General features: G+C 35.7%; 3 protein-coding genes across 4 annotated transcripts; 2 read left to right on the top strand and 1 right to left on the bottom strand.

Moving 5' to 3' along the window:
• Positions 1-739: 739 nt before the first annotated feature.
• Positions 740-2,460, top strand: LOC132051948 (glycine cleavage system H protein, mitochondrial-like). Its single transcript, XM_059443234.1, has 4 exons — positions 740-898; positions 997-1,085; positions 1,877-2,047; positions 2,176-2,460. Exons 1-4 carry the CDS (start codon positions 799-801, stop codon positions 2,299-2,301), a joined length of 486 nt encoding a protein of 161 aa, XP_059299217.1. The 5' UTR covers positions 740-798; the 3' UTR covers positions 2,302-2,460.
• On the bottom strand, positions 2,179-5,636 carry LOC132051947 (beta-amyrin 11-oxidase-like). 2 transcript variants are annotated; one of them, XM_059443232.1, is made up of 8 exons: positions 5,329-5,632; positions 4,634-5,117; positions 3,932-4,195; positions 3,658-3,747; positions 3,456-3,534; positions 3,231-3,337; positions 3,001-3,122; positions 2,179-2,795 (listed from the first exon to the last, which is right to left on the bottom strand). In XM_059443232.1, the coding sequence occupies exons 1-8, from the start codon at positions 5,556-5,558 to the stop codon at positions 2,690-2,692; spliced, it is 1,482 nt and encodes a 493-aa protein (XP_059299215.1). In that variant the 5' UTR covers positions 5,559-5,632; the 3' UTR covers positions 2,179-2,689. The 2 variants fall into 2 exon arrangements, with proteins under 2 accessions (XP_059299215.1, XP_059299216.1); XM_059443233.1 differs by lacking the exons at positions 2,179-2,795; positions 3,231-3,337 and having other exon boundaries at positions 3,000-3,122; positions 5,329-5,636.
• A 5,570-nt stretch (positions 5,637-11,206) lies between these two features.
• LOC132053870 (uncharacterized) lies at positions 11,207-12,292 on the top strand. The gene has a single exon (XM_059445965.1). The coding sequence runs from the start codon at positions 11,207-11,209 to the stop codon at positions 12,290-12,292; it is 1,086 nt and encodes a 361-aa protein (XP_059301948.1).
• Positions 12,293-13,631: the final 1,339 nt, after the last annotated feature.

Genomic DNA, 13,631 nt, shown 5'->3' with positions numbered 1-13,631 from the left:
GTAGACGTACTAATATATCTTATGACCGCGCAAAGCGCGGATATTTTTACTGGTAAATATATATAAATAATTTTGATAACGTTATGTGCTATGAACCCCCTCTCCCCCTCTTGTTATAAATAGAACTCCCACTGCAATGTTTGCAAGGGATTAGATCCCCGCTGCAAAATTTTAAACATAATACATTTTAAAACGTTTTATTCTAAAATTTGAAGTTTTGTTAGATTTTTATTTGATTCCTACTGGCTACTACATTTAGTTTTCTTCGGTGAGCTTTCTATTCTAAACAAAGACATTCCAAGACAGGTACATTGTTGAGGAGGGGCGATAAAACTTTAAATATAGTTCAGAATTGAAGTGTAACTAGTTGATTAGTGAATTCATATCAATCGCTTTCCAAAACGAATATAATACCGATTACCGGGAAAAATAAAAGAAAATTGCTTGAATCATGGTTACATAAAACAAATTAATTTATAACAAATAATGGATGTGGTATGGCTTTATTAGTTTGGTGTGTACCAGTGCCTACTCATAACTTGAGCACTTTTTAAAAAAAAAAATATATATATATCTTGAGCACTAGATTTTACAGCCACAGTTTTCCAGTTATTTTTACCGTTATTAGTTGTTACTAACAGGAGATATAAAGCACTTGGTCACAGAGTGGAGTTCATAGGATGAGGCTTCTATTTTCCACCGTTCATCCAAGATAATAAAAACCACTAGTACATAAAGCAAGTACTCCTATAATGTTTCATCTTCATTTCTTTGTGAAGCAAAAAATATAGAAAAATTATGGCTTTGAGAATGTGGGCTTCTTCAACAGCCAATGCACTAAGAATCTCCAGAACCAACAATCTAATTGCCCCTTCCATCTCCAGATGCTTTTCAACTGGTAATTTTGCATTTGGTCTAAGTTCTCACTTGCAGAGTTAGTAGTATTTTTTTTTTCTTCTTTTTGCTTTAAATTTCCCAGATATGTTGGCTTTGCAGTAATTGATGGGCTGAAGTATGCATCTTCACATGAATGGGTGAAGCATGAAGGTTCAGTGGCCACTGTTGGCATCACTGATCATGCTCAGGTACTGTCTTCTTCTGCTTAATGCTCACTTAATATATATATGTATTCCTTCTGGATTTAACTTATATACGCTGATAGTGTAAAGTTTTTTTGTACTGGCAATATATTTTAGTCGACCTGAGTGTAAAAGTTTCTCTACATTCCCAGCGTATAGAAGTTAATTCATTTCTCAAATGGAATATTGTCGATCAGCGGATTTAGGATTTGAAGTTTTTGGGTTTCTACAATAACTTCAAGTTAATATACTTCAATAATTGGGTTCACGGACAAATATTTATACTATATATTTAGTGGATTTCTTAATACAAATACCTGACAAAAGCTAGTGTCACGTGAATCCATAACTTATAAGCTGCTTTAGCCCTTGTGGTGATATGATATCGATCATTTGACTTTAGCCCTGTTTGATGACCTGTTCTGTTTCTCTCATATACTTATGTTGGTATTAGTTTCTCAAGTCACATTTTTGGCCAAAGCTTGTATTAAAGAAGTTAAAGACACATTTTCTCTAGGGGATTGCAAATGCTAATCTGAATAAATCAACTAATGAGTAATATATGTATAGCTCAATGCCAACAAAAGCTATGGTTTACTCATGCTTGTCCATGAATTTATAGAAGAAAAAACATGATGATCTTTCTAATCCATTAGTAATTTGTTAGTAGTTTACCAATGAATGTAGATGATTAGTAAAATCCGTTGGGAATTCCAGTTCTTTTTGTAGTGTTCAGTTAAGAGATGTACATAATCTAGGAGCAAACGTCAATTTTTCGAACATTTTGATGTTTCCAGGACCATCTTGGAGAAGTAGTGTTTGTTGATTTGCCAGAAACTGGTGGTTCTGTTTCTCAAGGAAGCAGCTTTGGAGCTGTTGAAAGTGTCAAAGCCACAAGTGACATTAATTGTCCTGTCTCGGGCGAGATTGTTGAGGTCAACACAAAGCTTACTGAAGCGCCTGGCTTGGTAATTACCCTGATTGATAGTAGTTCAATTGCTACTTTCTTTTCTTTCCTTTCATTTTCTAGTTTTGTTCAAATGTCATCTTTGTATTATCTTATTCAATGTGTCCTTTGTTACTTTCTGCAATTAAGGTGAATTCAAGCCCATATGAAGATGGATGGATGATTAAAGTGAAGCCAAGCAGTCCATCAGAATTAGAATCTTTGATGGGTTCCAAAGAGTACACAAAATTCTGTGAAGAAGAGGATAGTCACTAACTGGTGTGCTTAAGGTTGATATTGTTATAGAAATTTCCAGTCAATTAATAAAGTTCTGCAAGCATCAAAACACTGTCCCCTTGTCTCATAACGTCTTTGCCTATGCAGTTTTATAATTCAGTTTTTTGTTATTAATACCATCTTACCCTCTTAATCTCATCTTCCAATTCTTTTTAGACAATTTTCACTCTGTTACATAGATGCATGTTTTCTGAAAATACATGTGAAGCATTCTCTTTCATGGGCACACTGCATCATTGCTTCATATGTAAATAAAAGACCATCAGAATGGTGAAATCATTTATTCAGTTATGTACATAATTTCTCCATAGTGACTTTCAAACTGCTCAAGCAAGGCATCAGCTGAAGTTCAAAGAAGCAATATTCTTCATGCATTTTCTGCCGACAGCTTCCTAATTCTTGCCAAGCAATCGTCAGTATGCCTGATCGTTGGAAAATATTGCACCTTGCTCTCTGAGTTAAGCCGCTGAAGCCTGCACGTCAAAACTTTCACTAAGTTTTGCCAACACACCTTACTGACCTCGGTTTCAAATGATTAAACATGAGTTCATGACAAGCTAGAACTCTCTTTCTTCATATCTTTAATCATCATTTATACTTTTCTAAGAAGTAATAAGCAACTTTATTTGCATAAAGTTACGTGGATGTTTGATGAATAAGAGGTAACAGAATATTTACCTGTAGTTGAGAAGAAAATAATGTAGGAGAACTGAAATTTCAAGCCTGGCCAAGTCTGCACCTGGACAAAACCTGCGTCCGGCTCCAAAAGGAAGATACTGCCCAGGCTTGGTCTCATGATCCTGCAAAATGAAGACACTTGTCAATTGTCATATAAGGACTTGTCCTGTAATCACTTATATCGATAAAATATCTTTTGTTAAGACATGGAATGCAGTGCTCCAACTTACATTCCATCTTGAAGGATTAAATTCCTTAGGATTCAGATAATTGTTAGGATCCATATGTACATTCCTTGTCCAAACCAAGACCTTCCATCCTTGAGGTATAGTGTAGCCTATGATATCAACAAAAAATCCAAGTACATTACTGTGCTTACGTATTCAGTTACTGGGTGGAGGAGAAATTGGAAAGAACAGGCAGAACATGACAAACTGTGCAGATGGCGTGCACACCGTTCATTTTAACAGCAGTTGTCGCTTCTCTGAAGAGTGGTGATGAGGCATTAACAAGACGTAGTGTCTCATCGATTACCTATAAAGGCAAAAATATATTTAAGAGTGCAATAATAATTAAGTTTTTTTTTGTTTTTAAAAGGACTAGATAAGCATCTATAGGTATAGCTAGCATATTGCTCCTATGTTGATTATAACTTACCTTGGACAAATATTTCATTTGTCTGATCTCATTGAGTGTTAGCCCGGTTTGAGAAGATGGTCTTCTCTTTACGATATCCTCTTGTTCTTCCTGTAAGGTATATCCTCTCTAGTCAAATTTGATGAAATTTGTGAATATATAGAACAAGCTATTTAAAGTTATACAGGAAGTTTTTACCACACTAAACTCTTATTGGAAAACCTTAACACTAAACATTTTGATTGTGATAAAATTAAAAAGCAACAGAAACAATAAACTTGTCCATTATTTTGACCTTAGCTTTCTGCAAGAGCTCTGGATATTCTTGCAGGTAGAGAAGCGCCCACGTAGCTGTAGGGGCAGTGGATATCTGGCCGCCAAAGGAATATAGAATTAGTATGTTCACAATCTTCTCATCACTGAATTTCCTTCCCTCCTCATCTTTGCTCTCCAGCAATAAATCCAAAATGCTCCTCTTTGTTCTAGATTTATCGCTAGCATTCTTGATCCTCCTTTCATCTATTGCTGCTTGAAATATCTTGGTTAAGTTCTCTCGAGCCTGCAACCACGAAGAGAAACTAATGTAACACTGCTCATTTTTTTTCCCTTGGGGTGGCTATGAAATAAACAATTTTCGTGTTCTGTTCTTGAAGTTTTGCACCTTCTGGTAGTGTATTAACTCGTCGATTCTACCCCCTCTGTCCCAAAATAGTTGGTATGTTTCCCTTCTCGAGAGTCAATGATTAATCTTTGTAATAAACTTGAATTAGATTAATTTAATATTTTAAAATTAAAGTTTAGATATTCAAAAACTGTGTGAACAGTTATATGTTGCAAGTTTTCTCACATCAATATGATGAAATATCATAATGAATTGGTCAAAGCTCATGTAGTTTGACTTTCAAGTAAGTGAGACCTGACAAGTATTTTGGGACGAAGGGAGTATATAACTATGGATCAAGAAGAAAAACTGTATTTTGTCTAGTAGAAAACTAACCTTGAGTGCCCTGTGGTAAGAGAATCCAGGTAGATCTACTGGCAGGGCAAAAATTCCATCAACAAAAACAGAGAACTCTGTTTCAACAACATCAAACCATTTCTGATCAATTTGTGTACCCATAATAACTGTCATGATCACTTGAGATGCATACTTTCTCATTTCAGTTAGCAACTCAATAGGATCTTTCCTGCTAGCCAACTTATCAAATGAAGCAATAGCAATCTTCCTTATGTAGTCAACATATACCGATAACGCCTCATGACCTATAATTGAACCAGTCGTTATCTGTCGTAGAAGCTTGTGTTGCTGCCTTGTAACTCCGTGAAATGTTCTCTTTGCTGTTAGATCTGTCACGGATTTCGGGAAACTCAACACAAAATGTTCTTCATCCATCAAGACTTGCCTGCATGTTTCTGGTGCTGTAACAATAATACTTGGCTTTCCGTACATGAACGCCTTGTACATCCCTCCATTGCCATACCTATTTTCGAGTAAAATTATACGAATAATCACACAATCAGAGACAGAGCTAGAGTATAGCTAGTTTTGGTCAAACCCTGTATTTCTCTTTATAAAATCATTCAATATGCACAGATTATAAAAAGAACTAGAATTTCAAACTCATAAGCTTCAAATTCTAACTACACCTCTGCTGACAATATAACTAAAACAAAGAAGGAATGAATAGAGACCTGGTGGTAAAGGAAGAGATGAAGGATTCAGGGTCACCATATTTGTAACTCTTGACAAAGGACAACATATTACCAATAAAAGGCCAGCCTAGATCACCTGGAGGTAAAATGCATTTATTTTTGTCCAATTTCTTAACACAAAACCATTCATTTGCCTTCTTCAAGAAACCAAAAAGGGCAACAATTCCAACCATCAAAACTGTGAAAAACCATCCCATGTCATGCTCCATTTTCAGCCTTCTCAAGAAGCTGATCAGACTTGATTTTACTAGAATGAGCTGTCTGTTTAATATTTATTTGCTTGTCGAAAAAATGTGTATATCTGATAGGATCACACATGTTATTGTACTTATCTGATAGGATCACACATGTTATTGTACTAAAATAATATACTCCTTCCGGTTTATAATAGTGCCCACTTAGTCTTTTTATTTTGGTTTAAAACAAGTGTCCATTTACATAATCAAGAAGGAATTAATTATTTTCTTCCAAATTTATACTTATTTAGATAAATGAGTTTTTATGTAATCAAGAAGATATATTAATTAGATAGTATTTAATTAAGGTAGTTTAGTCAAACTATCTTCTTCTTTTTTTTCCCTAAAAATTAGTATTTTCTTAAGAGGTGTGCTAAAGGCTCATTTATTTTGAACCAGAGAGAATAATAAATAGGATCACTATAATCACGATGGAAAAACGACTGTCATTTAGTTGAAAGATAGGAAAAATAATGCCACATAAAATACTAAACAACATATTACTTACAATATTAGTTACGTACAATAACGATTGATTAGAGACGAAATTATTATTTTATTATAATAAATATATTAAGACACACCCCCTCCTCCAATTATTTGGACTAGAGACCTTCTCAATGAGTGCATAATTATCAATGCCATATTTTATTTGGTAGGTGGCAATCAACGTCAAAGAGAAAATCTTTTATTAAGGCAGAATACATGGGAAAAAAAATGTAAACTTGAAAACAAATAATTAGTTGCACATCTAAATTATCAGTTGTGTCAATACACCTCTTTACTTGGTTATTTATTAGTCTCGATCCTTTGCACGATTTCATTCTAAAAAAGCGAACACACTCGCTGGTCACTGGATTTTTTTCCATGTGACACTTTTTAAAAGTAAAAAGATATACTTTTTTACTTTTTAAAGTTCATTAATTTCTTAGATTTTTTTTTTTTTTTTTTTTTTTTTTGGGATCAACCTAGTAAAAAACATGACTAGCATTTCTCGCTATCTTGGGAAAATTCTTTTATTTGGCTCAAAATATAAAAATTTCAGCCAAACTTTTAATAGAATTAAAAAAAAAAAAGGTTTGATACATCAATTGCCCCTTAAATTGTTAATAAATTTTATTTAGACATTCGAATCATGACTTGTGTTGTTTGAGCATCTGAACATATGATACGGATTGGACACTTCTGGCAAAAAAAAAAATGGAGAAGTTGTTGTGCATGCTCCTCACATGCAAACCTGATATTTTTATGACCAAACACATGGGAATTCCTTTTATATGATTATGAGTGACAGTGAGATTTGATCCTACGACCTCGCCTGCTCTGATATCATGTTGAAGTGTGTGACCATCTCATCTAAAAGCTTAAGATAAGATGGTCATACACTTCAACGTGGTATCAGAGCAGAATTACCTATCATGCAAAACTTTTTACCATCCAAAAAATTGATTATTTTGTCGTTTTCCCTAATAAATATAGTAGAAAACCTTAAATTTCACCACAACTGGAGAGCCCAAATAGATGGTTGATCAGAGATTCCAAATGGGGTAGAGAGATAAATATTTGATTAACTTAAAGTGAGAGAAGCATTGACACATGTTGTTCTTGAAAAACTGTGGCTTTCTGTAATTATTTTTTTGGCTATAACTTGTAATACTATGTAAATTCGAGTTAGGTGTCCATGTGTTAAATGTGTATTAATGTGACATATTAGCGATATGAAGTCCTATCAGGATGATTTTGGGTGGAAATAGTTGTTTTAAAATCAAGACGAATAGTGGGGTGCCTAAGATTCAATAGAATCGACTAAGTTTATGACAAGTCTGACTTCCAGCCTGTTTACGTGACAATTCGTTGGGAGTTTTGAGAAAGTTAAAACATGAAAGTTGTATATTTTTTAAATAACTTTCCAACTATATATGGCCTAGCTCAAACGGAGCTCTGTGCTAGGAGTTATGCCTATTTTATTGAACGTCGTCGGCAGTCGGGACACCAGTGCGTCAAATGGGTGGCGCGCAATTTTCATGTCTCTAACCAATTTTTGGCCTTGTGTGATGCAGGGGTGGTGCACAGGCAGTGACGTGCAATGGGCGTGCGAGGCACAACCCTCGCACGACCCCATTTTTCTGGTTCCGAACTATATAAGCTTCTAACTTCGTCAAAATCCTTCACTGCTTCGTTTTAGCCGACTTTTTGAGAGAAAACAACCCTAAGGCTTCCCCAAATCATCTAAGGTAAGTTGTTGATCAATTTATATCATTACTACATCAATCTAACATAAAATTAACACTAGTTCATCTTGCAAAATCATAGATTCTTGAAAATCGAAGAAAGAGAAATTGAAGGAAACTTCTTAAAGGTATGTTATTTGTTCTTTAATTAGAGAATTTAGACTAGTGTAGGGTATTAGAAACAATGAGAATCCATGGGTGATTCATGGGGGATTCAACAACATGTTTTTTGACACGAACTCCTAGAAATTGGTTGAAGTTCTGAAATTTTTCATAAATAATCATTGTAGAACGATTGTTGAACTTGGAGGAATACGTTTGAGCGGAATTGAGGTATGTTTAGATTTCGAAAAATCCTCTTTTGAAGTATGTCTACCTTTTCAAAAATGTTTTGATATACATCTATACTTTGAAAACGTCATTTGAAACATGTCTACCTTTACAGATACTTTGAAAGCATAATTGGTTTTTGAGAATCCTCTTTTGATTGTTGTACACGTTGAAACCCTCGTTTGGTGGTTGATCTTTGTTGAACTTATTTTCTAACTAAAGATGATATTTGAACAAGGTCATGCGTGTCTAGGGTCAAGCCCATATCGAACCTTATACGAATTATATTATAGCGATGAACGTGTTTTGCCCCATTATTGGATGATTGAACTTATTTTTTAAAGATTGAAACTTTAAATATGTTTTTGCCTTTGAATGAGTTTTCTTGAACTTGAAATTGAATAAGTGATTAAGGTTTCTTAATTGATTATGATTTGAAATAACTTTATTGTGAGAAGATGACTTAAGAAGTGAATTCAGCTATAAGCCATGATTGATGATTCGGTGAATATGTCATGACTTGTATTTGTTTGTGTTTGGACCTGTATGGGCAAGCTGTGCTAGTGCAGAGGACAATTAGCCGTTATGGATCCTAAATTATCATTTTTGAGCATTGTTGTATCAGTCCAGAGGACAATTGACCTCCGAGGCGTGTAGCCCGGTGTATCTATCGATGCGTTAGTTCAGAGGACGATTAGCCTATGTGGGATAATAGCCCTGGTGTATCGAATGATTGTTCGCCCATGGGTAAGCATGTGCTGATCTTTTGGTTGCCTGTGAGTGGTTGTGGTGATCTTGAGTTCGAAAGGGAGGGCCTTAATGAGATGAACGGTATAATAAGTTGAAATTGATAAATTCCTATGTCTTGGCTTTTACTGTTAATTTTACTATGTTTACTGGCTTACACTATATCTGGATTTCGAACTGTTTTCATTGATATTTGTTTTACTGATTTTACTATATTATTTTGACATGTTAACTATTGCCCCTTAGACACTCACTGAGTACCCAGGCATACCATTGTTGTTTTTGATGTTATGTTAGGTAACGACGAAGAGCAGGTTCGTGATACGCGTATAGAGTAGGAGAACTTGCTGCTTTCCAGACTTATTGGAGAGCCCACATGCTTGTTTGTGGGACACCCCTCTATCTTAGTTTATTGCTTTTAGTTTTCAGGTTGCGTCCCGAGGTTAGTCCATCCATTTATTTTTCTTAGAAGCTCCATAGATAGTTGTCAGTATTGTGGGTAGATTGTTGAAGTCTTGTATGACTTGTTGGGGTGTTTGCCACATTTTATGACATCTTATTTCTATTACATTTTCGCTGATTTTTATAAGTATGAGTATGCTTTCGGTTAGCCATAAATGACTGTTTTAAATAAATGTCGAAAGATTATCAAAAGATATTAGACGTTTATTGATTTTATAAGGTACTTCTGGTGTTGGTCATAGCATCGGATGCCTACGTCCAAGATGGATTTTGGGGTGTGACATAACTGCTCTAAAATCGTTTTACATCTTCCGGCAACTTCACCACATCGTGAAAATCATAGTCATTTGTACCTTCTTTATACCCTTTGTTCTTCGTCGTAGTTTCTAGAATCCTCTTGAAACCAGGCCCTATGCCGAGTCATTCCTTTTCACAAGAGTCGTACGCTGAATTTTTCATTTTTTTTCTTCTTCATGTAGTCATGTATTGTTTTTGTTTGGACTACAATTGATTTTATGATTGCTAATCGGAGGTCCAATTTTTTTGTTACAACTGTTGATGTGATTTGTTTGTCGTTTTTAAGGATGTTTGTACACACTTGCTCATTGGAGGTCAATTTGCAAGCTTGCGTTAAGAAATAGTTGTTAGCGTTGACGGTCTGTGAGGAGAAAAAACAGAGGATTGACGAAATGAGGGTAACAAGAATCAAGATTTTGTGCAAAGAAGCCATTTTTAAAGCTAAAAAGGCTTCTTTGGCTTTTATTTATTATTTATCAACAATCCCAATTGATACCGATGTGTATAATTAAGGAATGTGGCATATTTTATGTGACTACGTAATGAGCGCTTGAAACATGCTCTAAAAATTTTCTAAAATTTGAGCCGAATGTATCTAATAAAATAATTTATCATATGTTCAGGTGCTTAATTGGAATAGACCATAATTCGAATGTCTAACTAACATTCTTGACAAATTTAAGGAGTTGCCAATGTTTTCAGCCTAAAAAATACAAGTCTTAACTTTTTGCTTCACAAGCGGAATATTGGAGGCATGTTATTCTTTCTCCTCATTCTCCTTTTTCTTCTTTGTTTTTGTTTTCGTCAATGTTGATTCTTCTCGACATAGACTTGAGATCATGTTGATGATCCTTGACTAGCAAAAGAACATTTGTGACATATAAGCACTTGCCATGTGGTTTATTCCAAAGTCGGGCACTTTTTATATAAAAGTTTGGGGGATCGTCAAGAGTTGTGGCAAGGTAATTCTTTCCCATCCATTAATGTTGATGATCCGTTAGGACTTATGAATAATTTGTTGATCTGCCGTTACTTGTGGCAAGGCAAATTTTTGTCCATCCATTCAAACTTTCGATGATCTGCTAGGACTTGTGCCTAAGTACTGACCCACAAACTCCAAGTTCTCGTGTGCAACCTATTTTTGCTAAAAAGAATTTAAACAGACGAAAACTTAAACATAAGCGCAAAATGATTATATTTGTGCAAATCTCAAGAAAAATAATAAAAAGGGTATGTTAGGGCAGTATATTCAAAATAGTCCCTTACGTATACTCCTGAGCGGTTTTGACTCTATAAAATAGAGAAAAGGGAGCACTTTCGATCTTTGTCAGCAAATCTCCCAATTTACAGTAGATCCAACTTTGCATGTATAGAATTCCAAATTAAAGTGGGCTGTCTTCAAAAATAGCTTTAGGCCCAATACTTAAAGCCCAATCAACATCAACATAACATGTAAAGACACAATATCTTCCCCGATGCCTCTATGCTTCACAGTCTTGGTAAGACAAAGTTCCTCCATAACCAAAAAGCTTCCATTTTTACACACACACAAAAATGAAGCTCTCACTGAAACTCCAAGAACAACCTCAATCCCCAAACAACCACCAAAAACAACAACAAACCAACCCACTTCTCATCCGTGCCAAAATCCCTATTTCGATTTTTAACCTTCCTTTCCTTTCTTGTTTTTCCACCACCACTCACCACCCTTCTGATCTCTCTCTTTCACTTGCCACCTGTTTCCCTTCTGGTCCCACACTTAAACTAGCCTACTCCACTACCCCCACCACCCCACCCAACCCCACCACCCCCACTACCCTTCCTTTAACCCTTACCCTCAAATCTGGAATTGGGGTTTTTGGTTCTACCAAGAACTCACCTTTAGTCATTTCTGCTAACTTTAACTTTTCACCTGTTCAACCTTATCAAAATCCCACTTTTACCCTTCTTTTTAAACCCCAGTTGGGTTCTTTTTCGCTTCGAAAAAGCACTACTTCTGACCTGAATTGTGGTTCTAGTGGTGTTGATAAGCAGAATGGTGATGGGAATTCATTTGGGTTCGTTCCTTTAGAAAGGCCAATGAGTTTTAAGGACTTTTCAATGGAGGATTATGCTAAAGATTCAGTCTTTAAAGGGATTGCTGTAATGGCGAAAACGGAGATGCCTTTAACGAAAAGGGTTATGATGGATTGTCGTTGGGGTGTGAATTTTCCTAAGGATTTGGGGAACAGGATGCCTTTTTTGAGTGTGAATAAGATTGGGATTAAGAGAGTTGATGAAGTTAAGGAGGTGAAGGAGAAGAAAGATGATAGTTTTGGCGATACCGAGTTGTTGAAAGGTATGTGTTTTTGGATGAAAAAGGAGTTGGAAATGCTGCAAAGAGAGAATAGAGAGATGAAACATAGGTTGGAAGAAATGCATATGGGGAATGTTGTTAGGAAGAATGTTAATGAGGGGGAGTTTTTAGGTGGGCAAGTAGTTGAGAATTCGGGTGGATTTGAGCAGTGGAGGAATAAGAAGAATAGTGGGGGAGAGACTGTGAAGAAAGAGGTGAAGAAGAACACTGCTTCCAATGGGAATCGAGCTAGTGATGTTGAGAGTGAGTTGCAGAAAGCTATTAAGGCTGCTTCTTCGACATGAGGTTCGAACTGTCTCCTAATTAGTTTGAGTATATAGTTAATGATTAGTACTTTATTTCTTAGTATGCGATGTATATATGAATGAGCTTGCTGTAACGTAAAGTGTGATACCTACGATGATGTGTTGCTTCTCCAGACTATAGAGAAGGCTTCAGGTCCTCCCTCGCTAGCATTTTAATGTTTGGCTTGTCTTTATTCCCTTATCTAATTGGGGAAATTATTGCACTAGTATTTGGAATTGTTTATAGATTTTAATTGCTTTGCAAATGGAACTTGCTCTTTGTTGTATAGTTCTATTTGAAGTATTTTACTAGAGTATTAGAAAATGTTGAACTTGATTTTCTTTTAGTCCCTGTTGGAAAGCAATCTGACATATTTATAATTTGTGTTTGCTTACCTTGCATTTAAGTAATTTCTTTACGTGGCAGATTACATCTCTTTTCTCATTTCGGAATGAATACAGATGACTAGTATCTGTTTCTTTGCTCATTCAGTTTATCAGTTTACACAAAGCTTTTCATCATGCATTGGTTTCTATCACCAAAAAATAATACCTAGCCATTATAATAGCAAGTATATTAGGAGTTAGATTTGGGCTTGTACTATGTTTATGCAAGAAAGATACTTCATAATAGGTAGAGGAAATGGTCTTTCTGCCATGCTCCATTCCCCTTATGTCTTCTGTTATTATTTCCTAAAGGAGGACTTGTCACTTTGGGTTTGACTCAAAAGATAAAGATCCTGGATGAAAGTTTTCTCCTCACAAGAGGGATGCTAGTTAGTGGCAATCGCTTGGACTGCTGCAAGAACGCACTCTCTCAATTGCAGCGCCACATTGTTCATTTTCTGAAGACCGACTTGCTACCAGCTTCCATCTTTTATTCCGTTTCTAGTTTTCCCTTTCAGTGCTCTGTGAATGAGGGTGCTAAACTCCATCTGAACTCCCAATTAACCATGGTCAACTATTCCGAGCAACTTTGGCTACTTACATCTCCACCTTACTGAACAACCAATCTCCACTATGCAAGCCCCTCCCTCTTGTTGGCCACCAAACAGATGGTGGCACCAAATTCCTCTCTCAAACTACGGTCATGTTTCATATGTTGACGTATATGTGGATCAATGATGGGAGTTTGGATGTGTAAAGATTGCAAGAATGATCTTTCAAGACTATCCAAGTTACCAATTTCTGTATACTTCATTTTCTCGTGAGATTCCTTATTCGACAAGCCCATTAAACTTACTTGGAGCTTTTGGAGCCTTTACCTTGCCTAGCTTTAGGAATGACAGCTGCATATTTGCTTGGATATAAGTGCTGCAATTATTGTTGCTGCAATACT

Source organism: Lycium ferocissimum, chromosome 4 (genome assembly GCF_029784015.1).
Source record: "Lycium ferocissimum isolate CSIRO_LF1 chromosome 4, AGI_CSIRO_Lferr_CH_V1, whole genome shotgun sequence".
NCBI classification, from domain to species: domain Eukaryota; kingdom Viridiplantae; phylum Streptophyta; class Magnoliopsida; order Solanales; family Solanaceae; genus Lycium; species Lycium ferocissimum.
Note: the sequence above shows the minus strand (reverse complement) of the source record. Positions and strands in the feature narration are given on the sequence as shown.